Here is a 26,044-nt window from a genome sequence, read left to right on the forward strand (position 1 = left end):
GGCTAATCTCTTTGTAACTGATTTCTGCTAACAGATGCTGATAATAATGTGTTTGACTCTAAAAGTATAACTACACTAGTAAAAATGAATAGTTGAAAATCAGACTTCTTCTTGGACTTAAAGCTGAAGGAGCTTCAGGAAACAAATCCAAAAAATTGGTTTCCATAGGTTTCATTCCAATGCTTGCTATTTAGAGGTTAACTTACATAAGAGTCTATCAAGACTCACAAACTAAGATACTAAATAAAAAAAAAAAAAACCCAAACAAAAATACAAATAAAAATCAGTATACTTTTCTGCAACTTTGTGTTAAATTTTAACTTTCCTAAATTTGACACTAGTGTTTAAAGCTGTAGAACCAGCATTGTTATGAAATAATTTTTATTTTCTGTGTAGCAAGCAAGCAGTGGACCTATGATCTTTTTGATTTTTGAGTGTTCTCCCAAGAAAATCATCAGAATTTCTACAGCCTAGTATTCATTTCAGGGCTTTCATAAACGGAGTTCAGAATATTTTGTTCCTAAATGCATTCTTATTGTTTTTCTCTGTTATCAAAGTACCATTTAGAAACTTACCTTTACTTTCCTTTTTTTTCATATTATTGTTGTCTTTTAATTTTAGGATAGTCTTTCCTAGTATTTGTAGAACTACATTTTGCAGAAATGCACTCATGTCTAAACTACAGGAGGATTATATTCCTGTATTTGTGGACTTTCTCTGGAATAGAGAAAGGTAACTTTTTATTACAGAATGGATCAGGAAAATGCAATCCTACTGTTCTGTTCATTGTTATGTCTGGTAATGACAGGTGTATGTTTGTCAGTGCCTTCAGAATGCATAGGGAGTGTTATAGGAATGGTATTATCTTAATGTTACATATTTTTGTAATTACTTTTTTCTTTAAAATAACACTAGATAATGATTAACAAATAAAATAACACAGATAAATGCTCATATTGAATTTTTTCCACCTCATTTATGTCCTAAATATAAGAGCCATAATGTTGTGTTTTTCTTGTCCTTTTTTTTCACTGCTTAAAGCCCTGTAAATTAATTTTTAGTGTGGAAGTCAATTCAGAGAACACTTACTGGGGAGGAGAGATTAAGAAATCAATTTCACAAATAATACTTTGCAGCATTTACTTAAAAGTAAAACCAGCAATTTTTAATCTTGCAGCTCCTGACCAATTTTCTATACATAAGCCTGTGACAATATTTCCATCCAAAACATGCCTTTGCCTCTCAGCCATTAGAATTTCCTACGGGGTTAACCATTCACTTGGCACATTTAGGCCTAGAAGGGATTTTGTTCTGGCACCCACAGGCGGTGCAGGGTGGACGGGCTGCCCAGAACCTTGGCAGAGGTGCTGCCCCAGCCGCTCCTCTCTCTTCAGCTGGGACCTCCTGGGCACAGCCGGGCCTCCCGCCTGCCTCGCCCTTCCCCGGAGCAGCAGGACCCATTGCTGGCAGCTCTTGCACAGGGGCCAGTCCCCTGTGTGCAGGGCCAGTCCCCCGTGTGCAGGGCCAGTCCCCCGTGTGCAGGGCCAGTCCCCCGTGTGCAGGGCCAGTCCCCTGTGTGCAGGGCCAGGCTGGTGTTCCTGGCTCCTGCCGGTTCGGTCCCTCGCTGTTCCCTGACAGCCGGGTTGGATGGAGTGGCGCTCCTGGGGCGCCCGGCAGAGTCCTGCCAGGCCCGCAGTGCCCTGGCCGTGCCCAAAACAGCACTAGAGTGAATGGCATTTGAAAGTCACTGCTCAGTGGTAGTGAAAATAAATAAAATAAAACCTAGATTAAGTTCCCCGAGAGCTTGGCAACGATTTCCAGTCATCTAAGCTGAGAGAGGTGGGTAAAAAAATGAGCTTCTGTTTCAAAATCTGGTGATCAGCTTAAAACTGAACTTGTGAAGAGGCACCAGAGCACTGTGCCTAAAACTTGTTAGAGAATCTGTAGAGCCTTGGTTGCAGAAGGTAGTTAGAAATGAATTTTGGGAGTATTCACAGATCAAGGACATCTTAAAGTAATTGCTTAATTTGAAGCAGTTAATTCAAACTTCATATTAAATTTTATAATCTATCTTCCTCTCCAGTGTGCTCTTAATTCTTTCTTTAGGCATACCTTTGAGCTGTAGGTAAAACTTCTAAGAAGGGGCAGTTCCTTTATGTGGGTGACCAACCGGGCACAGAGTTGTGTTATTTTTTTTATGCTTGAAAATCTCCCTTGTTGCTATAGGACACACGAGCCACCACGATGGCAAGGTAAAAAAGGGAGGAAGTTTATTATTTTGATTCCAGGCTTTATACTTTTCCAAAGGTGACAGTGGATTGGAGAGTGAATGGACCACCTCTCCAAAGACATTGGACAAATTATTAGTATATTAACTTCTTCCACCCCCACGAAGGAATGCAAAACAATATGTTGTTTATAGAAAATGTGTGGGAAAGTTTTCTAACAGAATGTAAACTCAGAAGGCTTTAGAAAATCTTAAGAATCAGGGTGATACTCCCTAGTAATTTTTACCGCATTATTACATGCGTATACTATTCTATATTATAATAATGTGGTTTTATGCAGGTAGAACACCTGCTACTATATAATAATTCAGATTTCCATCAAGATGTTGTGTAGTTACATTAACTTGATGAATAAACGGTGGTCTACTTCAGTTTTCTTCAGCACTAAGCATTTATACTGGAAAAGCTGAGATTGTGAACTTGACAAACTGAAGTCTGCACATCAAAAGACAGAAAGGTTTCCATGTAACTCCAAAGTCTTCTAGGTAATTCAGGAAGAAGACTAATAATTTTTCTTCCGTGCTGTGTTTATGTTACTCTAAACATTGTAAATCCAAAGTTCTAGTTGATTATCTTTTGGGTAAATAGAGGGAAATATACAGAATATGGTATGAGCTTAGATTAAGATGAATAACAAATGGAAGGAAAACCCCCAGTGAACAACCCAGACTGATAAACTCAATTCTAGAGCTTGAGGAAAGATGTCCAGGCAGAATGGTTTGGGGAAAGGAAAACTCAATTTGCTTTTTTAATCATTTGCCTTACCTACAGAATCAGTGCTCTATTTTAGGGTTTCATATCAGTGTATTCCTTCTTTGTTTAGTACTAAGCAAGCTCAAGTGCATTATCCCTGGTGATTTTACCTGTCCTATAGCAAAACTACTGTTTTGATTGAATATTGTAGCTGAGGTATTTCTTTGTAGTTCAGATTTTGGTCATAAATGTGTAGAAAAGATTTTGAATTACAAACATAGGAAATGTTGTCTTTTGTAAGATAATAACAAAACATAGCAGCATCACTGTGAGCTAACTTTTCCTAGTGGTGTTTGGAAAAGATAGAAAAGACAGTAGACTTTCAGTATCCATACATCATGTTATTCATTCCACAAACAGTTGGTGTGATTGCAGAATGTACTTAATAGATTTTAACATCGTTGTTGTTGCTGGTAAGCCTGAGGCCTGTACATTTTAACCTTTAGAATTTTTTTGTAATTTGTGGTGCATAAAAAATGAGAAAGCAATCTCTTCTTTACTAAACCCAGAAATAGATTAAACAATATACAGGTTTACAGAACAGAAGGAAAGAGAGGCAGTAAAAAATTGAATTAAATAACATGTCTCTTCACTACTTCCCCAAGTGATGTGATTATGGGACCCATAATTAATAAAGATCACTAAACATATTTATTCTGGGCAATGTTCCACACCCTTTTTTTTTTTTTTTTTTTTTTTTTTAATCAAGCACTCTAGGTTAACAGGTAATGATTATTGTCTTACATGGAAGATCTCTCAAAATATTTGGTACTCCCATGATTTTCTGTCATTTTTTTGGCAGCTGATTACAATCTCTTGAACAGATGTTGTTAGCTCAGGAATTTCTGGCTGATTTTCCTGGGCTTACAGTTGTAGCTCCAGCTGGTAATTGTGGGTTGCAGATCTACCTGCCACTAAGTGGTGTTTTTAGGCTGTGTGTTTCCTGACAGAAGCTATCTGTTTGTGTTGGGAAAGGCAAATTGGATTTTGGCAAGAGGACAATTGAGGTTGTCATTAGCAAAGGCAGAAAGCCCCATCAAACAGTGGTGTGATATCACTAGTCATCTCTCCCCGAAATTGAGCTAGTATTTTTGCTGGTAGACTTGGTTTGTCCTGCATTTTGGTCTTTTCATTAACTTCTGAAAATGCTTGAGTTGGGAAGGACAAATGAACAGGGTAGAAAAAGATTGTATGCAAGACTTAAATTGACAAAAGTATGAATGCCAGTTTCAGAATAAGAATTTTGCAATCATATTAATGAGGATCACTCTTTGATTTTCAAAGTCATCTCTGGTGTTGCTTTTGCTTCAGCTGTCAAAACTGACCTTTGCACTCAGATGAAAATGAATGTAAAGAAATAGCAATAATTATTTTACATGGCAATACATACAAATTCCTTGTCATTCATGTGCAAGAAAAGAAATTTACAAATAAGTGATTTTAATTGCTTCGTATGAGTCTAAGAGTCTTATTCAGAAGGTGAGCCCATTAATAGTCAATTCTTTATAGACAATTTGATTATGAAGAAGACTGATAACTTCAAAGGCATCTCCTTTTAGGAATAACAGGTGTGCAAAAATTCCTTTGATGAAAGTATGATGGGAAAATGGGGTTACAAGTTATGAGTAAAGACAGGATAGTTATGATGTCCAGTAATTTTGTATACATTTTTGTAAGCAGTTATTGCTAAAAACACCCCAGTTTCCATTTCAGTTTTTTAGGAGGTTAATGGATAATAGTTTCTGCTAGTTGATCTGTGAATAATGAGATCCTTTGGGTTCACATGAGTGAAATATGAAGATTGAATGTTTTAAGTATCTGTTTTCTTTGTATACAACACAATATTTCTCCAAGATTTTGTCCTGATAAATGAATAGTAGGCAAACCTGAATCCTAGTGAGTTTGTAGTGTGACCTTAGGAGTCTTGATTTTGCAAGAATATGTAGTTTTTAATCTACTTTTATGAGGCAGTGCTTTTTCTGGCTGTATGAAGCATTAGTCCTTTAATGTAGTAGTGCTTGTAGTACTCAGTTTTAATGAGAAATCTGGGAATTTCTTCTCAAGTAGTTCAGATGTTGTATGTGTTATATGTGAGCAAATTTGCAAAGCCATAACTGATAAACATGATGTTCTGAGAGCTGGCACAAGAACCATGATTTTCTCTGCCAACAGAGCACTATCATGGCTTCTTACTACTCATTTAAAACTATAATCTTCCAATATTTTGGGAGGGGTAGGAGTCATATTGTGAGGTAGAAATATGAACAAGTTTGCCAGCAGATTGATCAAAAGTGTCTTTCTCCACATAGACATGTTAACTCACAAAATTTGTGCCATAAATGACATTTAAACATGTTATACTGTATTTAAAAAAATTATAATGTTTAACTTGGCTGCACTCCTCTCAACACTTAAATGTTAGACCTGCCCTGTAGCTATTATCAAGTCTTCAAATTGCAAGAGAAGAGTGCTTAAATTATAAAAATCTTGTGTGTGGTGCTTATATTGAATGCCAAATAAATGTATTGTGATCACACAGAGCATTAGACATATTTGCTCCCTTCCCAATTTATGAAGCTGAATTTCACAAGAACTTTTTAAGAATCAGTAAATTTACCTATCTGTGAAGCTGAGAGCATGACAACTGGATGTAATATATTAACAAGGGTGCTTTCAGTATCTTCCTTTATTCTACTTGCTCTTGAAAAATTCTCACAGAAGTTTTGAGGAAGGAAGAAAAATCAGTAAAACACCTTTTTTTCTTTCAGACTTTATATATTTAATGGACTGGTTTTCTTTGCAGATACATAGAGTTATGTAGATATCTTTTTATAGTTCCAGTCACTAGAATTTCTTCATTATTTTCTTGTTCAGTAAAAGGCTTCTCTACACCTCCGGCACCCCCTCCCACCCAAACCCCCAGGCCTTATCTGTACAATTTTGCACACTGCATTGGTTAGTGGGATTAAGTTAGTGGAGTGAATGCCTGCTGTCATCATCGAAATCAGACAAAATTCCCTTCTATTTATTTTGGAAAGCTGGTTGAAGACCATTACTGCCTATCCTTATAAATCTTGTCTTTCTCAAATATTTGTTGAAAAGCCAGGGGACAAATTTACAAAACACAAAGCAAAGTCTGCACCAAATGCTAGGAATTATTTTGTCTTGTTGATGTTGGCTATTGAGAGGGACAAGGTCTATTAAAAGAATTGCTGAAATTATTATTCTTAGTTTTCATAATCAGTAGAGCTGTCAAGCACAAAACACTTCACATTGTAAGCCAAGTCTGTATTTGTCAGCTAAATAATCAATCAGCAAATTGAAACCAAGGTGCTGGGATAGGATGATGCCAGCCAGTGGTACAACAGCAAACAGAATACTGACAGCCTTTGGAAGTTTTGCATTGAAGCTCAGTCATGGCTGATACGTGCTTGACTTTGATTAATACACCAGAAAGGAGTTTTCTGACTCGTTGCTATATATATAAAACTTGGGTTTATGGAGAAAGAGAGTTTTTGCGTGTGACTAACATTGAAACGTAAATTGGAATTCTTCTGTATTGATTAGGAGTGTCACTAACAGTTTTATTGGGTTTGGAGAGACAGGAATGAACCTGCCTGTGTAGATTAATCAGTGAAGTCACCTCTCAGGCAGGAGGTAAATGAAAATAAATTACTTGCTTGCATGAGATCTAAGTCTGTGGAGACTGCTCTAATATCATGTGTGCCTTACTCAAAGGCTGACCCCTGATGAACACTTGGAGCTTTCCTCTTCTCCGTGCACAAACAAAAAACATCCCTCACCCCCAGGACTGAATGCCTAGAGGAAGAACAGAACAGAAAATTAAAATCCAAAATTTTAGTAAACAGCAGACAGCTACAGGCTAGTGATAAAATACCACAGAACTGGAAGGGAAGGTATGGAGTGTATTTGGCAGAGTGACAGCATTTATTTAAAGACAGATTTTTCATTCTCTGAGTTTCAGATCTAAAAATTGGCAGACATTACACTGAAGATTGCTTTTTCTCAACATCTTGAAAAGCAGTCTTTGGAGTTATATACTTTTTGGCATTCTCAGAGGATACCAAGTAGGTGATACAGTATGAAGCAAAGTCTGTGAGGTACATACAAATGCATATTTAGTACTTAAAAAAAACCCCAAAAACTTTCATGAAGAAACAGTTGCATAGAAACAAAATTATCCAAGGGAACATTTTCATACAATCAACTGTGGTAACACACAATGGAAATACACCTCAGCATGACAGCAGGCCTGCTAATCAAATTAATACTCTGAGCATTAACTTCATGCCATTCAGCTGTAAGATTTCATGCAGGTGCATAGCTGTTTATTTAAATCTTTTTCTTAATCATAATAAAGTCTTGAAAAGATATTTTAGTAGAGGAGAAGAGGGATTCAGTGGTGGTTTATTAAAATAAATAAAGATCTATTTCTCTTTCAAACTACTTATTTGGGTGAAGAATTAAAACTCAACCAAAAGAAAAACAGCAGGTGGGAACCTGGAGTTTGGAAATGCTAACTGCTGGTACCACCATCCTGGTATGTTGATCAGGATATCAGTTTCACAAGACAAGTATTGAGAAGCTTATTCATAGCTCAGGCAGAACTATTAATAGAGACACGTCCCCTCTCTGTACCTCTGCACTTCCTAAAGAGTTGTTGCTTTGCTGCAGGGAACAAGGGCAGTATTACCCCTGCAGCGTCACGCTATCACTGTGGAGAGGATGACACAGGCTCAGTAGGGTCTTGTGTGACAAAATGGGGAAAGGAATTGACTTTTCTAGCATTTAGAGAGAGGTATGAAACCAGTCTGTCCTCTACTCTCATCATTCCTTGAAAATATTGTGGGGAGTAGGAAGGGGTCTGTGGTACTTCCCTTTTTTACTTGAGTTCATCTTCTGACTAGATAGCTTATGCACTCTCCAGAATTTTGGTTTGAGCAGTGGGCAAAGCAGCCTTCTGCTGAAGAGAGAGCAGAACTGACTAATTTTCTCACTGTCTGCACTGCCATCTGAATACAACTAGTAGTTCTATGGAGTTCATATTCAGCTAGATCCTTATTCCCAAGAGATAAAAGGAAGCTAGTATTCTAGGTAGGAATTTGTCAGTTTGTTGGCTGAAAAACATGAGATGAAAAGGAACAAAAGGGTGTGGGAATTGTGGCAATGAACACTCAATAGAACTTGGGCATGTCCTCAGTGCCTTCATTATAAGTTCTTCTAAAACTTCTTGTTCACTTTCACGTCTATTCTTTGAAATGAAAGTCATGTTAAATTGAAGAGTCATCTAAGAGTAAGGCATGCTTTCTATTTGTTCCTCTTTAGGACTTGGTCAGCCAGCCTTATCTATTTGTAACTGGAAGAGAAAATATCAAAGGAAAGACTTCAAACTTCATAGGAAATGTTTAAACCATCTATAAGAACACTTGAAATACATTTCCTCATGGTATCACCAAAGGCAATTTTTTTTAAAAAAAGGGACTCTTAATCTTCAGCTATTACAAGATTTAATATTTGTTTCAGGAGTTTCTAGGGTTTTATTATATTTAAAAAGTCCTTAAAGCTATCAGGACATTTTTGTACAGGCTAATTTTCCCTCCAACATCATGCCACTCATTTCCCCTTCAAGGAGTCACATAATTTAGCTTAGAATGAAATAAATCTTGCCATGATTTGTTGTCTATGAATCATTGGAAAAATTGTGTCCCTTCAGTCCATAAAGGAATTTAAAGTGAAGAGACACATCCTAGAGACAAGTTCATTTTCAGCTAAAGTTGTTGCATCTATAATGAATTTAGATGGTGGTGGGAGAATAAAGGAGGAGTATTAACGCGTAATGAGAGCTCTTTAACTTAACAGGAAAAGTGACAAAAAAGGTCTATTCATGATAAAAAATACATACAAGTATGTTTTATATATTTTACACATATTTTTCAAAAGTTTTTAATACTACCCAGTGAATGCTAGTTCTTTATGAACTCTGTCCTTACCTGTTCCTTTGCATCACTAAGATGCCTTAGAGAAAAAGAAGCATAAATGTGGGTAATGCTGTTTCTATATTTGTTTCTATACTAATGTCTTATTCAGAAATGTGAAAGTTTAAGATACTTAGATTTTTTTTGTCCATAACTACATTAATAATAACACCTTTTGGGAAAGGGAAGAAATATACATAGAAAACAAATGCACTTCTTGAATAGAGCTTTTATAGTTTTTCAAAATGGATGAAACTGCAAAGTTTGATACTTCTGGAAGCACAGAGGTTTTCCCATATATGTAGGTATTTAACTGGTTTGGAACTGATATGTCATGATCAGTCAGGAACGCATCTTTCAACTTGTTTTTCATAAGGCCATAATTCACCATCAGACTTTGTGTAAAAGCATGTCTGTCAGTGAAGTTGCAATAATTTATAACATCCAGTATCTTACTGCCATTGTGTATGATAAATATAATCCATCTTAAGGCCTTGGCAAGCTGCTGGAAGAGGTTGAATGAACTACAGAATCTTCGGTCTAGCAGTCTGTGTTCATCTGAACAAACAGCAAGAATGCAGAGAAGCCTGCCAAGAATTTCTAAGGCCAGTCTAGTTACTTTTCTTCAGTGTGCATAAGATTTACAGTAGTGATGGGTTGATGGTTCTGTGGGTAACAAAGTTTGGCCTGTCAGTTTGACAGCTTCATTAAAAAACATCTTTGTGCAGTCTCATAAAGAAGACAGATCTACCTACACAGGTTTCCACAAAGATTCTTGCTTTAAACACAGACCAGTATGTCTAGGACTTTGCAGTAGTAATAAGGTGGTGGGGATGCAGACATGCTCATCAATGATACTGTGCATAAGTTTGCCATACATGGTTTGTAACTTGAAGGCTGCGATCTAATCTAACATTAGACAGGATACTTAAGGATCCAACTGTTCCATAAAGCACAATCCTGATGTATCTTCCATTATGCCAGTTCATTTACTGGCTAATGCTCATTTCAGTGAACTTCTCTAATAGGCAGTTATTGAATAGAAACATGTTTTTTACAGTCCTCATCAGAGATAGATTAGTAAGTCTTACATTTCAGTCCTTTGTGCATTATCCACAGAAGTCCTGGGACACTGCTCTTCCTAGTTCTCCGATTTATTTAACATAGTTTCTTCTTGTTTCTATATAGACAAATCCTTTGGCATTAAAGGTGTTTTGAGTATTTAGTAATGTGCTTTATAGTATTTTCAGTGAGCAACATAGAATCCTACTAAACCATATTCTAGCAGAAACTAAGTGTGAGTAAGTTATAGCTTGTAATTCTTATCTTTTTTTTTTTCTGAGCTTCCCTAAGACCTTGGGTAGACCCAGGTTTGGATGTTAAGCTGTTGGATTCTGATATCACTTGCTGCGTCCTTTTCTCTTTAGTATGTCAAAGCTCCCTTGTTATATCAGCGCTCCACTCTTGCCAAGTGTTTGTGTAGATACAGTTCTTCCAGGGGATGTGAAAGGCTTTAACTTATTTTTAAAATTCCCTTTTGCAATGTTTACTTTGGGAAAACCTTTCATCTTCTATTTTTTTTCCTGTAACATATTTCATAAATTATAAAATCAACACATGTGCAGTGGTTGTGCATCTTATCCCAAACACACATTCTGCAATGCCAGAGATTTGTGCCTGTGCTTTAACATAACAACTAATAATATTTGTTGTGCTAGTTCACTTACATGGAATTGCTGCAAGTACAGAACCACATTAGAGAGAAAATCCTGAGCACACAGGGGAAAACTGTTGTGTGGTTCTTAATTGGTGTTTATAGGAAGAATCAGAGCATTAGGGAGATAGTTTGGGGTTTTTTTTTTGTTTGGTTGGTTGTTGTGTTGTTGTTGTTGTTTTTTTTTTTTTTTTTTCTTTATGTGAGAGAAACTGGCTGGGAAGTGAGTGAATTCTGGAAAGGAGAAGTAATGTGCTTGCTTGAGGTGGGGACAGAAGTGAAATAAACAGCTACAGTAATCAGGGTAGGCTGGTGTTGTTCTAGCCTGGATGTGAAAGGATGACAAGTACATGCTTTGTGTACTCTTTTAGCATGATATCTCAAGGCTTGGCTCAAGGCCCTCTTAGTTCATAGGAAATCAAGCTTTTTCTCTAAACCAGCTCTCCGTCATAAACATGAATGTCTCATGCAAGTTGAATAAGCTTTGCTGCCTAGGGAAAATTTGAAACTTCAATGCATTTGGTTTTGTAGATAAAATGCAGTGGCAATGTAATTGTTCAAATCACCACAGGTTAGTGGGTATGAATCCAGTCACCCTGCTGTTCCAGGACCTTTCTTATGTCCATCTTCAGTCAGATAGTTCATAAGTCTTTTACTTATTAACTCGTTTACCTGGTTAAGTGCAACCAAGTCCTCAAAACAGAAAACTAGAACTAGGAATTGGATCCCCTATTTTGTCAAACTAAATTTTGCCAGCAAATGGTTTACCAAAAGGAGTGTTATGTTCAGGGGTTGGAAGAAATTGACTCCAGGGCTAAATATCCCAGAAATTTAGTTAGATTTGATAGTTCTGGTTATTTATTTTAAATAGTACAGTACCCTTCATAATGCTTAGGTTTTATAATTTGCAACAGACTTGTATGAACTATGTAAAGTTCATTACGGCTTTTGGCTACACCAAAAGAGAGAAACTCCTGCTATTTTAGATTTTAAGTATTAAATGAGTTTGATAGCTTCTCTCCAGGTAAAGCAGGGAAACTTTTCTAACATGGGGCTGGTTCCTAGCTCCAATCTGAAAACAGACGACTGAATCTCTTCTTAAACCTAATAGCTGAATCTCTGAATTAGCTGGTTTTACAGAAAAAAAAAAAAAAAAAAAAAAAAAAAAAAAAAAAAAAAAGAAAAAAAAATCACTGCTTGTAGGACAATAAACTGTTGAATAAATGTATGGTAAGCTGTATTCTAACCTGATCATTGGATATCGTGACATTTGTAGCTTCTATCATACTCTGCTGCATTAGTAGCAGATATCAGGGATATGATTCTTCTCCTTTTGTGTTTATTATGTTATATTCACAGTGATGAGATTGTAGAACTCAGACCAGCTTTGTGTTCTATGTGAACCTTGAGGATTCATTCACATCTCTGCCATAACTAAATTAAAGATTACTGGTGTATTGATTTTATTAAGAATAAATTTAAGGACTGATTTTCATCTTTTGCTCAGTCAATGCTTGTCAAGTAAGCTAAGAAAGTTTCTTCTATTTCCACAACAATGGGAAAGTATACATATATAGTATGTATCATTTGTGCTGTGATACATACATATATGTTGTAGTACATACTGTGTATGCCAGATGTTCTATTACAGACTGTACAGTAGCTATTTGAATGGTACACTTTGGAAGTCTGCAAGTTCCAAAATTTTTGGGCTCCTCATCTGCTTGCCATAAACAGTTTACTCGGTTTCTGGCTTTGTCAGCAGCGCTTGAATTGCTCTTGACAAAGTAACCTTCTTCTCAGGCGATAACATTTGCATGCACAGTGCAGTAGTTTGTAAGTGCAGATCTGTACACCCAATAAAATATTCACATGTTTAATATGCAATTAATGAAAGATTCTGCTAGCCTTGTTAAATAGCACACAGTGGCCAAAAGTGGTATGAGTCTTGTCTGCAAGTTCTATCCCTTTGGAAAGGTTAGAAGTGTTTGTCTGGAATAAGAATGTCAATTTTGCTATGTAAGAGTAGTACAATTGGAGGTTTTATATCTGGAATGAACAATTTAGAATTTTTTTTTTACCTTTCAAATTCCAAATATGTTGACCAGTTTCTCTGAAAATATTCTAAGACATTTCAAGAGGCAGGAAAGTTACTTCTACTGTCAATTATTTGATATGATTTTAAACTAAGTTTCTGTGACAATTAACTAAGTAAAAAGATTAATGTTTCCCAAAGCTACTAGTGTATAAAAACAAAGATACCAAAAATAATTGTACTGCAAATGGAACAATAGATTTTTTAGAAAACCTTATACAGTAAGTTAAATTTTGTTTTCTTGTTAAAGCTATTTTTGATGTTGTGTGAATTGCTACCCTGAATAACTAGTTTATATATTTGGGAACTGTGCTAAAAATAGAGTGATAATATACATTTAAGGGTAATTAAGAAAAACTCCTTGAAAACAATATTGAAAACTGTTGATAAACATGGAACAAATCCTTTTGTAATGGAACACTCATAATAACATGTTACAATGTTACAAGATCGTACATTTATCATCACAGGGTAGCACCTCAAGTGAATGCTGCAATAAAATAAATTATCTGCTCAATTAGGTCTTTCTGAACTCTCTGGAATCAGTCTATGCAGTACTGTGCACAATGTACATGATTTAGAACAGGCTAGGTGGTCACTCTGTAATTCCAGTCATGTTATGTTCAGTGGAACTGTGAAGGTGAGTAAGATAAGGCAATTCAACACAAGTTCTGAAAAAACCCTGCTTTATTCAGCAGAGATATCTTTTACTAGAAAAGCAGCAAAAGGTGACCAAATAAATCACTCATATCAATGCATCCCTTAATTGTCCATATTCATTTAGTTTGGTTGATTATGCATTCAAATCAGTGAAACTTGTGTTCTTTGGATCCTGTGCACTGCATTGAAATATTCACCTCTGCATATCTGTGTGTTTATGATCTTTAGTTATTCATCGATTACTGAACATGTTGGACATTTTGAAGTTACTCTGTATCTCATTATTTCATCCTTTTTTCTTCAAAATACACTGAAAAATTCAGGTTTGCTTTGAAAGCTCAAGTGAAATTATTTTGAACAAAATAACAAAATGCTTATTTAAAAGAACCGATTGGATTTCAGACTGGTTACTGTAATTTATGATTACTTCTCCCTCTTCTTCTTTCTCATCCTTTTTGTCCTCTTTTCCAAGCATCTTATCCCCCATTCTCAAGTAATACTGGTGCTATGTACAGTATTTTGTTTACAGTAGTATAAACATTCTCAGCCTGTGACTTCATTGCTGAAATAACTCACCTCTTTCATATCAACTCTTACCTAGGAGCCGTACAGCAGACTCATTGATGTAGGTTTTTTTCTGCATGGCAGCCCAGGCCAAGCTGGTTTCATTGCATGATGCAACTTCACCTTTTTTGGTTGTCTATGGGATTAATTATAATCTATTCTTGTATTGCCTGTGCATGCCAATGTGCTTACCATAATGATGTATACACTGAATGCAGTCTAGAGCATTAAGTGCATGAAATGGAATTAAAAACAAAGACAAAACCATAACAATAGAAGGTTTGGGCAAAAGTAAATTATGTTTATCACTAACTTTAGTTAAGCTATTATAGAATGAATAGGACATAATATGTATCAGGTATTTAAAATTTCCAGCATATTACAGTAGTTTATTGACAAGAGACATAATTCTGGTGTGGTCAAGATGTGAGGAGGAAAGGATGTACCAGCTGTGACAAGGACTGAGTGGTGCCAGTAGTATCAGAAAGACAAACCTTTCCCTGCTGTCAACTTCAGCAGCAGGTGACAGTGAAAAGAGGTAAGATTGTATGTAATAATTTATTGAAATTCAGAATTTAGGAAGCGTTTTAACTGCAATAGGCTTTTGTATTTTTTAATGATAAATAAGCTATAAAATATAAAATTTATTGATGTACAAAACATGGTAACCTTCCATATAAAGAGTTGTAATCCTGCTTGAAATTTCCTTTATAAATGATATTGTGACCATTCTAACCAACCTGTTATTCATATGTTCTTAAATGTATTTAAATGAACCTTTCATCAGCACGGTATAAGATGTGATTGAATTCTATTCCTATTTTTTCCTGATAAAATGATGGAGCAGTCTGGGAAGTGACTTGAAGCATTGTGTCTGAACACAGTTTTTCTAGTGCTGTTGATAACTGCAAACGTATAGTATATGCTCAGAAATTACGCTTTGTGCACTCTGTGGTATCAGAAGTAATGCACAGATTTCAAATTAATATTCATCTTAATTAATAAATACTATTTGTATAAATTTAACTTTGAGGGCCAATAATATAGAAGGTTATGATATTTGAAAAATGGTCATAGAAAACAGGTATATATAAAGTGAAAATATGCTCTTAGTGTATATGTTTAGGCAGGTAACTTAAGCATACAATATATTCAAAGTAATACAAAATGGAAGTAATTTCTACAACTGTTGTCATGCCACCCACGTGCTGATACTGTGCTTCCCTAAGAATGTGTGGTATTCAGGATTACTTAGGATTTTATTTTTTTTTATATTATTCCATATAATGGCAGTAGCTTTTTTTTCCCCCTCTTACAATGGAGGAAATTTCTTCTAGTATTCTAAACCAGGTCAGACATACATCTATACAGTAACATTAAATTATTTCTGCTCTCAGTAAAAATGGAATTTATTTTGACTTTCCAGTAGCTCGTGTGTATGTTCATCTACACACCCCTTCACTTGTGCACAGCAACCAGGATACAAAGGTGACGGATGTTACACTGAGAGGTGTTAGGAAAAAAAGGCTACAAAATATTAATTTTTAACTCAACTATAATCCTATTCTATATTGATGTAAAGCACTTTTTTATCAGGATTCTAATAATTGATTTGGCAACTGCTACAGCTGTAGGCATTTTCTTATTCCATTTGTTAATGGAGACAAAGTTACTGATGAAAAAGAAAGGCATAGTGTCATTAATCTGCCTAAAAGCAGCCTTGCCTTTCCCATTTAGAAAACCCACTGGGTGAGACTCAGGTGTCACTCAGGCTTCAGGCTAATTTTTTCGGAAAAGTTTAAGTATTTTCTTAACTTCTTCTTTGTTTAAACTTCTATTATTTTGCAAAGTAAATATGGCTATTCAGTGAGTCTTTCATAGAGTCAGCACTTTGCCTTAAGAATATGGTAATTGTACTTAAACCAGTGATGGTAAATAATCAGATCCCACAGCTGCAACAGCTGTGACACAAGCTTTTCTAAGAAGGAACATTTACTAGATTGCAGTTATATAGATGTGGAAATTAAACCACAGCAAAGGAGTTTATAGCTAGAAGAACTGTGTAATGTGTTTCACTCATTAAAGGTACACGCAATTAAGACTCTTCAGGGGTCTAGTTGAAAAAAAATAAAAAAGGGAACTGATAGAAGAGATTGTCATAACTGTTAATGTATGGTAGGAGTGAATATGGCCTTGATTATGCCCAGAGCTGGTTCAAGGCAGAGGAATTTAAACTGCTATACTGTGATGCTCAGGGTGTAATCAAAGATCTTAAATAGTTACTCTTGGTACTTGAAAGGTTTTTTACTTAGAGTCACCTGTTTAGTATTGCTAGTAAAGTGTAACTATTATACCAATACAGGCTTCCTTGTGGCAGGTTACAAGGATATACTACGCATCTCATAGTTTGGAAGAGGAGAAGCTGAGCTGTGTGACCTGAGGTGCCCTAAATGTGCCTTAGGTATTAATTGAACAAGGTGCTTTAAAGAACCTTCATACTGATGGGGTAGGTAAGGATAAGAGGTCCTCAAGAGGAACAAGAGGGAGTCTGAAATTAGGAAATTTGTTTGAGACTAATGTATCTTCTAATTTTGTGTAGATTTTTGGAAGGAATTTACATGCTTCATGTTATGCCTTCATTTGCAATAGGAAAAAAATATATCCTGCCTGGTGTAACTGTGTATTAGGACTACTTTAGAAGTACTATTAACACAATGTGATTATGTTTTTTAGGATTACTAATAATTTGGATCATGCTATTAGATAGCTTGACCAAAAAAGCTAATCCAGTAATGTAATGTCAGTTTTCTACCACTTTGCAATACTGCTAACTTCCATTGCTCATTTACATTATTTGCTGTTGTTAAAGTCAAATAAGATACCTTAGGCTGGAAGTTTGTTTCTACTCAGTAAAACTAGAGAGTAGCCAGATATTTTTCATCACAATATCACAGGAAGGAATTATACAAAAGACAGACAGATGAATGTACTGTAAGTATTTTTACATTCCAGTTTATTGTACTCCAGTACAATACTTTTATTGCACTCTTGTAATTTTCAGTTAGAATGGTTGAAATAAGATTAAGTTTCATAGGACTACATTACTATTTTTTTAAATTACAGTATGTAAGCTAGCAAGAAATGTATGGGAAGTACATTCAAAATCATCTGTAGTAATCACTTATGAATATCAAACAGAAAATTTGAACTCCTTTCTTTGCTGATATAAAAAAAGAAAAAGTATTATTTTTTAATCAAGGAGGATATATGGAGAACATCCTAATTTTTGTTCATTGTATATATTTTTTCAAATAATTCAGTCAGATGACACAGAATTTTAAAAGTATAAAAGAATAATAAAACGTACTGAGATGGAGGAGTAGCTGGAGCTGGAAATGCCTGGTGATGGTGGGCTGTTGAAAACAGTCTGAGGGAAGTGGACAGCAAATGAGAAAAGTACTGTTGGGTCATTTTAAGAGATGGCAGCTGCAAACAAATAGAGCAAGGATTCTCAGGAATAGAGCAAGGCATCTCAGGAATTCATTCTTGCTGCAAGGTAAGAGTAGCTATTGATAAATTTGTCCAAACAGACACTTATCTAAGAGTTCAATGGCCCTTTCCTACAACAGGAAAAAATTATAGAAATATCTCATGTATAGATAATTCTATTGAGTCATGCAAATACAAGGACTGTAAGTTGTTCATATAAGCCAGGCTGAAAAGTATTTACTATTTTAAAATTCTGAGATTCACCATCTCTCCAAAGAATCTACTCCAGTGTTTATTTGTATGTTATAAATGAAAAGGTTTTATACTGCTGATATACTTCTCACTAACTTTATTAATTTCCATTTGTTAATTCAATGTCCACACAGAGAAGGGAGTAGTATTCATATGGCTTGCTAGCATTTTCATGTCACCAATTATTTTCTCTTTTCTGGGGTAAGCGGCTACAAGAACTTATTACTCCTAGATAGACTTTGATAAAAACTATCAGGTAACAATGCAACAAGAAGTAATAGATATCATTATGAAGATGAGAAGTTATCAAGATTATCAACTTTAGTAAATGAGGTATGCAGTTCAACCAAATCCTTTCATAATGCAATCAGTATAGGAGATAAAACTGAAGTGGCCTATTAAAATCTGTCCAAAAAAGTGAGTTGAAACAGTATACTCATATTCTTCTCTTTAGAATGATAGTAGTTTCACACAAAATCAATTTTATTAAAAATTAAAACCTTTTTATTTAATTAAAAATGTGGTTCCAGGCATTGTTGTGCTGTCATTTCCCTAGAATTGATTTGTCATCAGGGAGATTGTTTTGTCAAGGTAATGTCATGCTATTTTTAGTTGCCAGTGTTCTTAGCTCATGATGAGCATTTAAGGAATGTAACACAAAATAAAATAATAAGCTCTTTCTGCTTATCTATGTGGTTCTCAGCAACGTTTTCAAATTAAGTTATCTTAGGATGAAAATCTTACTGGTGTACTTTGCAGGAAAGCACATGCTCTGTCTTTCATACACTACTGAAAGAACTTGGAAGATGGAGAAGGAGTCTAGGTCACTCACTTAAGCCTGTTATTACACTGAGCTCCTTGGTGTTTAGCTGTTCTCCAGGGACCTTTGTTTGACTTCTCTTTGAAAAATTAGAAAAGATACGTGCTGAAGACAGTAGTGAGTATACACACATCCTGAGGAAATTATTACGTTGTTTTCAGAGTGAGCAATTTTAATGCATTTTTTTCCTGTATATCCCAATAATTCAATATAAAATTATAAGCAAAAGTTTTTTGTTATCATACATAATTTTGTGTTTGGGCTGAGGAAATTAGCTCAGCCCAATAAGATTTTGCTTGAGTGCTGGAGGACATTGGCTTGTGTTTTACTAGGGAGTCTGAAGAAGCGTGATATGCTTCAAATTAATGGAAAACTTGAGAAAGAGAGATTGAAACTGATGGCATTATGCTGAATTTTACAAAGTTTTATTAGTTCATTTAGATAAAATAGTTATTTGTCAGTATTATTTGACTGTCACTTGTGTTGCCAATTGTAAATGACTTTGTAAATTTGGTAGCATTAGATGAGCATCAGGAAAGCAGACCTTCGTTCTGCAGTTGTACCAACTAAATTTGCTTCCTAATTTTGTTTGTGAATGTGACAGAAGTTAAAATTAGGAGCTTCTTTTTCTTTCACACTGGAAATCCATATCTGTCTTAGTTTCTAAATAGATTTAATTTTGCATTAAAAACTGCCAAATCACAGCATTTAAAAATATGTTTAAATTTTAAATAAATTTCAGTCAAAAGGGAAATTAAGAATAACATAAACCTTTAAGCCCCATTCTTTATGACATGATGCAGAGAAGTGAAAGAACCAAAAGAAAAAAAAAATCTCTGATTCTGAGAAAAATGTTTACTAAAAGACACAGTTGTACCAATTTAATACTTATTGATCTGGTTTTGTTGATTTTTCCTCTGATATTGGATTTTTTTTTTTTTTTGAAGGAGAATAGAGCAACTTGTTATTTTTACCCCTAATTAGTCTGAGAGCTTGCCAAGGTTCCCTCCCAAGGTATTAGGGAGATTGCATAGAAGGACTTAGTTGTAGATAGCATTTTCAGAACAGATGAGTCATGATGCATTTGTTTAATTAGGTTAGAAATAGAAGGGTAATATTCTAATGCCAGCTTGTGATCTGTCAGGCTTTAAAAAATAGTAGAAGATGTTGTAATAGAAATTAAAGAAGGGAAGTAAGGACAGATATTTAAAGTGTTACTGTTTTGTTTTTTTTTTGGTTTTTTTTTTTTTTTAGGTTAAACACAGTGTAAGAAATCTTGGAAGATAGAAATAATTTCACATTATTTGACAGTTTTATTTTTATTAGATTTGTACTAGATTTTTGTATTAGATTTTTTTACTTATTTTAAAATCAAACAAAGAGGATTCTAATTGTTGATGTAGTCCAAAGATAGCTTATATGTATGAGCCTAAGGTCATCGAAGCATTTTCAGAAGGAATATGAGAGGTGCATTTCTAAGTGAAGAAGGGAGGCCACTCCACATGTAGACTGCACAAATGAAGATGGGAACAAACACAGTAAAAGAGAATAATCCAAAATTAATCACATGCTGAAGTTGAGGGCGTTTTGTGAGTGGAAAGACAAATATAGTTTAATCCATTAAGCAAAGGAGAGTCAGAATTGAGAATTAAAAGAAAAGTACTTGGCAAAGTAATCTGGGATTTGACAATGAAGCACTTTGGGAGCAGAAAGTTCACCTTCTCTTTGTGTATAGGAGAAACAGCTGAGAATTTAGATGTAGGAGGTTGAATGGTCAAATAGGATTTAAATGTAAATAATTTAAGAAGATACAAGAAATGATTGCAACATCGTCCTCAGCTATCAGGCCATAACTGTCTGCAAAATTTGATGAGAAAGGGATTGCTCCTCCCTCACTCACTATCTCCAGGTGCACAAAACCTCAGAAAAATATCTCTAAGCAGTTATGTCATGATCCCATAGAGTTTTATGGACCCAGGTCTCAGGGCCGTGACAGCAGATTACGTGGCACTTCTCCTTCTGCCCAAGTGGGTGTTCACTTTGCCTTTGCCAGTGCCTCGTTCAGCTGATCCACCTGGCTGTCCTTCCTTGGGAAGGAAACCAGCTTAACTCTGCTTGCACTTCCTGCAGCAATAACTGAACGTGCTGGCAGCAGAAGCTCCACAGTGGTGCACCACGTCATGTCAAGGGGAGAGTGAGGTAATTTAGAAAGAGACTTGTGGTCAAAAACTTTATTGGTGCTATGACTCAAAGAAGGACTTTCTAAACTGAGATGCATTTAACAAGCATCTTGTGTTTAGAAGATGAATACTGCAAGAAAATAATGTTTTTCTGGCTGTGGGACTCACTGGGTCAATAAGTGAGGAAGCCAACTGAAGTAAGAAAAAGTATGTTATGCTCTCTGTCCCTTTGAGGATGTTTGACATCTTTCATTCTAATTTAGTCTTAGTGATTTGTTTTAATTATATTTGTTCCCCATGGTACATATTTGATAGGCATCTGTGTTATTTTGCTATTTGTTCCTGCCTATTTCAGTAAAGAAGGTTTTAACTTATAATTCCCTTCTGGGCTGTGTGACTTAATTGTAAAGGAGAAAACTCCTCTGTGTTGAAAGAAAATTGCTTTTACTAAAGGATATATGTGGCTTTTCCATAGTTTTACTTTAGTATTGCATCACTGAAACAGAGTTAAAAAGCCTAACTGTAACCAACTTAATTTTCTTTTTTGCTGTACTGTTCAAAATATGTATTAAAGGAGTATAAACAGGCACTACTATATCAAATTTGTGCCATTTTTTTTTTACTCTAGGCTTCATAAAATTTGGTTTGCCCTAGAAGTAAATTTGAGGGAATTCAGTATTAAAGAGGAGCTTCCACTAAAACAAAATAATTAAAAAAAACCTGCCACTTTAAGCAGTTTTCTGTAAAAAAAAAATGTACATGCCCCAAATTGATATATATTAAATGCATTCAAATACATTTGGAAAGTGCAGTGAGTGTAATGTCTTCAGATGATACAATACTAATTAACTTCTAAATATTGAGTGGTTTCTCTTAATTATTTATTTGTGTTATTTGTGTTTTAGCAGCATCAACTGGTATTTCTGTACAAAACTATGATTTAATTTTAAAATTTACTCTCATCAATGGATATTCCTTCTGATGAAAAGTGCACACTTACTGTTTTTTCATATAATGTACTGTTGTGCAGTCTAAAAATTGTCATGAATACAAGAAATAAAAAATTCTTGATTTTTTGTATGATCAGTATTTTAAGTTTTATATTTTATTGTATTGATTCTAAATTAAAAATTATTTTTCTCTTGTTTCTGTAACGGTTTTGGCTTTTCCTCCACCATTCATGAGGCAGATTTGCAAAAAATAAGATTGTAAATTAGGACAATTTTCTGAATTTCTAAAATTTTCAATAGCTTCTTAAAGTTCTGAAGTTGTAACAGCTGTAGTAAGATATTAACATCAGTACTTTCTTGAAGTTACAGTAGAAATAATTTCTTCTGTGGCAGTTTATGAAAGCTTTACATACATATCTTCAAAACACTTGACAAAATGCAATTAGATTAATATGTCTTAAAATAAATATTTTCCCTTCCCATTTCCTCTGAAGTTCTGGAAATGCATGAAGGCTTCTGTAAGAACTTTCATATTAATATACTCACAGAAACAATTTCAAAAAACATCAAAAAGCATTTTTTTTCTCGCTACCCCTCATTTTATGACTATTCAAGGAATAATTCCAGTAGAAACATTTTGATGCATTAGAAACATTTTAAGCCAATCAGAAATAAGCAATAATAATAAATATATGATGTAAACTGGTGACAAAAATAGTTCTTTAAACAGCAGTAAGGTCTTTTGAATTGAAGTGACAAGTGGTACATCATGGTAAAAGTGTTGTGCACAGTGTTGGCTTCAGTGTTGATTGCAGCAAAGCTTTAAGGATGCTGGGAACACCTGGTCAAAGTTTTGCCCCATATATGTAAAATTAAATGGAATTATTTTGTTACCTCTCTTGTAGTCACTCTTGCTTAATGAAGTAGTTTATGCCTATTTTAAGTGTACAGCTGGACTTCATAACTACTAGTTTTGTTATAAAAATTATTTAGATAATCAAAGATGCTCTTTCAAAGTACCTACAAATATTAGAGAATCATAGAACCATTTCATTTAGAAATGACCTTTAAGTTCTCCACTGAACCGTGTCTCCAAGTGCCACAACTATACATCTTTTAAATACCTCCAGGAATGGTGACTCAACTACTTCCCTGGGCAGCCTCTTTCAATGTGTTTTCAGTGAAAAATTGTTCCCTAATATCCAATCTAATCTTCCCCGGCACAACATGAGGCCATTTCCTCTTATTCTGTCACTTATATTTGGGAGAAGAGGTTGACCCCCACCTTGCTACAGCCTGGCCCTAGGGAGTGATAGAGAGTGATAAGGTCCTTCCTGACCCTGCTTTTCTCCAGGCTGAACAACCCCAGCCCCTTGTGCTCCAGACCCTTCTCCAGCTGTTGCCCATCTCTGGACTTGCCTCAGCCCCTCGCTGTCTTGCAGTGTGAGGCCCAGAGCTGGACACAGCACTCGAGGGGTGGCCTCACCAGGGCTGAGTACACAGGGATAGTCCCTTCCCTGGTCATGCTGGCCACACCATTCCTGTTATAAGCCTGGACCTTATTGTCTTTGGCTACTTTGGCATGTGCTAGCTCATGGTGTGCTGGCTGCTGATCAGCAACTTCAGGTCTTTTTCCAGTGAACAACTTTACAGCTGCTCTTCTCCAAGCCTGTAGCACTGCATGGGATTGTTGTGACCCAAGTGCAGGAACCTCACACAATTGGCCACAGCCCATGGATCCAGCCTCTTCAGATCCCTCTGCAGAGCCTTCCTACCTTCTAGCAGATCAGCACTCCTGCTCAACCTGGTGTCATCTGCGAGCTTACTGAAAACTCACTCAATTCCCTTGACCAGATCATAGATCAAGATATTAAACAGCACTGGGTCCAAAGCTGGGACCTGGGGAGCACCATTAGTGATCAGACACCGGGTAGATTTGACTCCTTTTGCTCCACTCCTTGGGCTCCACCATCCAGCCTGTCTTTTACCCAGCTAGTCCAATCTATGAGCAGCCAGTTTCTTCAGCTGTGAGAAATGGTGTAAAAAGCTTGACTAAAGTCTGGATAGCCTTCACAGCCTTTCCCTCATCCACCAAGCAAGTCACCTTGTCATAGAAGGAGATCAGATTGGTCAAGCAGCACTGCCTTTCATACCCCAAATAGGCTGGACCTGATGCCGTGGTGTCCTACATGTGCTCTGTGCTGGCACTCAAGATGTTCTGCTCCATGACCTTCCCCAGCACCAAGGTCAGGCTGACAGGCTTGTAGTTGCATGAATCCTCTTTCTGATCATTCTTGTAGATGGGTGTCATATTTCCTAATTTCCAGTGAGATGAGACCTCTCCAGTTAACCAGGTCTGCTGATAAATGATGGAAAGTAGCTTGGAGAGCACTTCTGCCAGCTCCCTCAGTATCTTTGGATGGATTCCATGCAGCCCCCTTGATTTCTGTCTAAATAGTGTAGTATTTTACTGGCCATTTCCCCTTGGATTGTGGGGGCTTCATCCTGCTCCCCATCTGTCTTCCAGCTCAGGGTGCTGGGTTCACAGAAAACAACTGCTCTTGCTGTTAAAGACTGCAAGGCAATGCAGGTATTAAGTACCTCAAACTTCTCCTCATTCTTTTTCATTATGTTTCCCTCCATCCAATAAAAGATGGAGATTCCACTTAGCTCTCCTGTTGCTGATTTATTTCTAGAAATGTTTTTTTTTTTGTCTTTTATGCCAGTAACTAGATTTAGTTCTAGCTGGGCTTTGGCCCTTCTAATTTTCTTCCTTCATGACCTCACAACATCCTTGAAGCCTTCCCGAGTTGCCTGGCCCTTCTTCCAAAGATGATGCACTTTTATTCTTGAATTCCAGCCAAAGTTCTCTGTTCAGCCAGGCTGATGGTCTTCCCTGCCAGCTCATCTTTTGACACATAGAGATGGCCTGCTTCAGTGCATTTGAGATTTCCATCTTTAATAATGTCCAGCCTTCCTGGGCTCCTTTGCCCTTCAGGACTGCATCCCAAGGGTCTTTCTCTACCAGCATCATCAACAGGCCAAAACCTGCCCTCTGGGGGTCCTGCTACCCCCCACATTATTTCTTCAGAAATCAAAATTTATCATTTTGTGATTGCTGTACCCAAGACAACCTCCTATTGTCCCGTCAACCACCAGTCCTTCTCTGTTCAGAAAAACATTTCTGGTGGGGTGCCTTCCCTAGCTGGCTTATTTACCAGATGTGCACATCAGTTGTTGGAGTATTGATCCTGCCACTATTTTTAGGGGGAGGCACCCATTCCATTTAGAGTTCCATCATTACTGTAATTTTTATCTAGTTATATGAAATCTTTCTTCGCATTGCTAGAATGCTGTTTCATTGATTTTATCATTGTTTCTCCTGTCTTTTTGTGGTAGAAATGTATGAAACCATGCTTACATGGAAGGGGAATAAAAATGTTTCTAATAGTCTGTTGTCTTTTTCAGAAGTGAAACCTTTGCTGCCCGAATTGGGTGAAATCCCATAGGATATGCCATGTGGTTTTATTATAAACCAGGGAGTTTTATTAGTATTATTACTGGTCCTGTAGACCCTAGTGCACTACTAAGAAGTACTTAGAGCACTTCTGGTTTTGGGAAACTCAGTGTAAAGACGAGTTTCAAATTGGCTTCCTTTATGCAGCAGGCTGAATTGAGCAATGATAAACATTAGTGGCCATGTTTTTCTGCCAGCTCACATGTCAGCTACTGGTGAAAAGAAAAATAAAAAATCCAAACAGAAAGTTTGATTTAGAATATTTAAAATCTTTTATAATCCATCTGTGAAAAAATTAATAGTTTCTTCAGTATCATGCCCTTCTGACAAAATCATCATTTGAAATATAAAAAAAAAAAAGGATGCTGTGTTTGTCTTTGAAATGGACAACTTAAACATTGAAAGAGAGGGATGCTCTCTGAAATGAAGGAAGCTTAAAGGATATCACTATCAGAAACTGCAATTTTGGTATTAGGTGAACAAAAGTCACAAATCAGAATTGTCATCCATTCTGCTAAGTTTTTTGCAAAAAAAAATAAAAATGAAGATGTGTTATGCATTAGGTAATTTGTCAGATCTTGTAGGTTTTTGTAACAGACAGTGACACAAAAGTACAGCTGTTAGCTGCAACCTTAGCTGACCTTAACTAAAAATTGCTCTCTATCCTGGTTATAAGCCTCTGCAATTCCATTAGCTTCAGTGAATTTCTCTAGCTTTGCAGGTACCTAAGCTGGAGTTAAGGGTTGGTGCAGGGCTGTTGATTCCA

At 36.0% G+C, this 26,044-nt stretch overlaps 1 protein-coding gene across 25 annotated transcripts in view; it reads left to right on the forward strand.

Moving 5' to 3' along the window:
• The window catches only part of KCNMA1 (potassium calcium-activated channel subfamily M alpha 1), a 425,369-nt gene that overhangs the window by 216,269 nt on the left and 183,056 nt on the right, over positions 1–26,044 (forward strand). For 7 of the 25 annotated variants that reach the window (XM_077784567.1, XM_077784568.1, XM_077784570.1 and 4 more), the window contains exon 4: positions 14,108–14,131. The exons of the other annotated variants lie outside the window; for them this stretch is intronic. In XM_077784567.1, the coding sequence (XP_077640693.1) occupies positions 14,108–14,131 (24 nt within the window). The remainder of the gene's footprint in view (positions 1–14,107; positions 14,132–26,044) is intronic. 25 annotated transcript variants of the gene reach the window in all.

Source organism: Lonchura striata, chromosome 7, assembly GCF_046129695.1.
Source record: "Lonchura striata isolate bLonStr1 chromosome 7, bLonStr1.mat, whole genome shotgun sequence".
Lineage (NCBI taxonomy): Eukaryota > Metazoa > Chordata > Aves > Passeriformes > Estrildidae > Lonchura > Lonchura striata.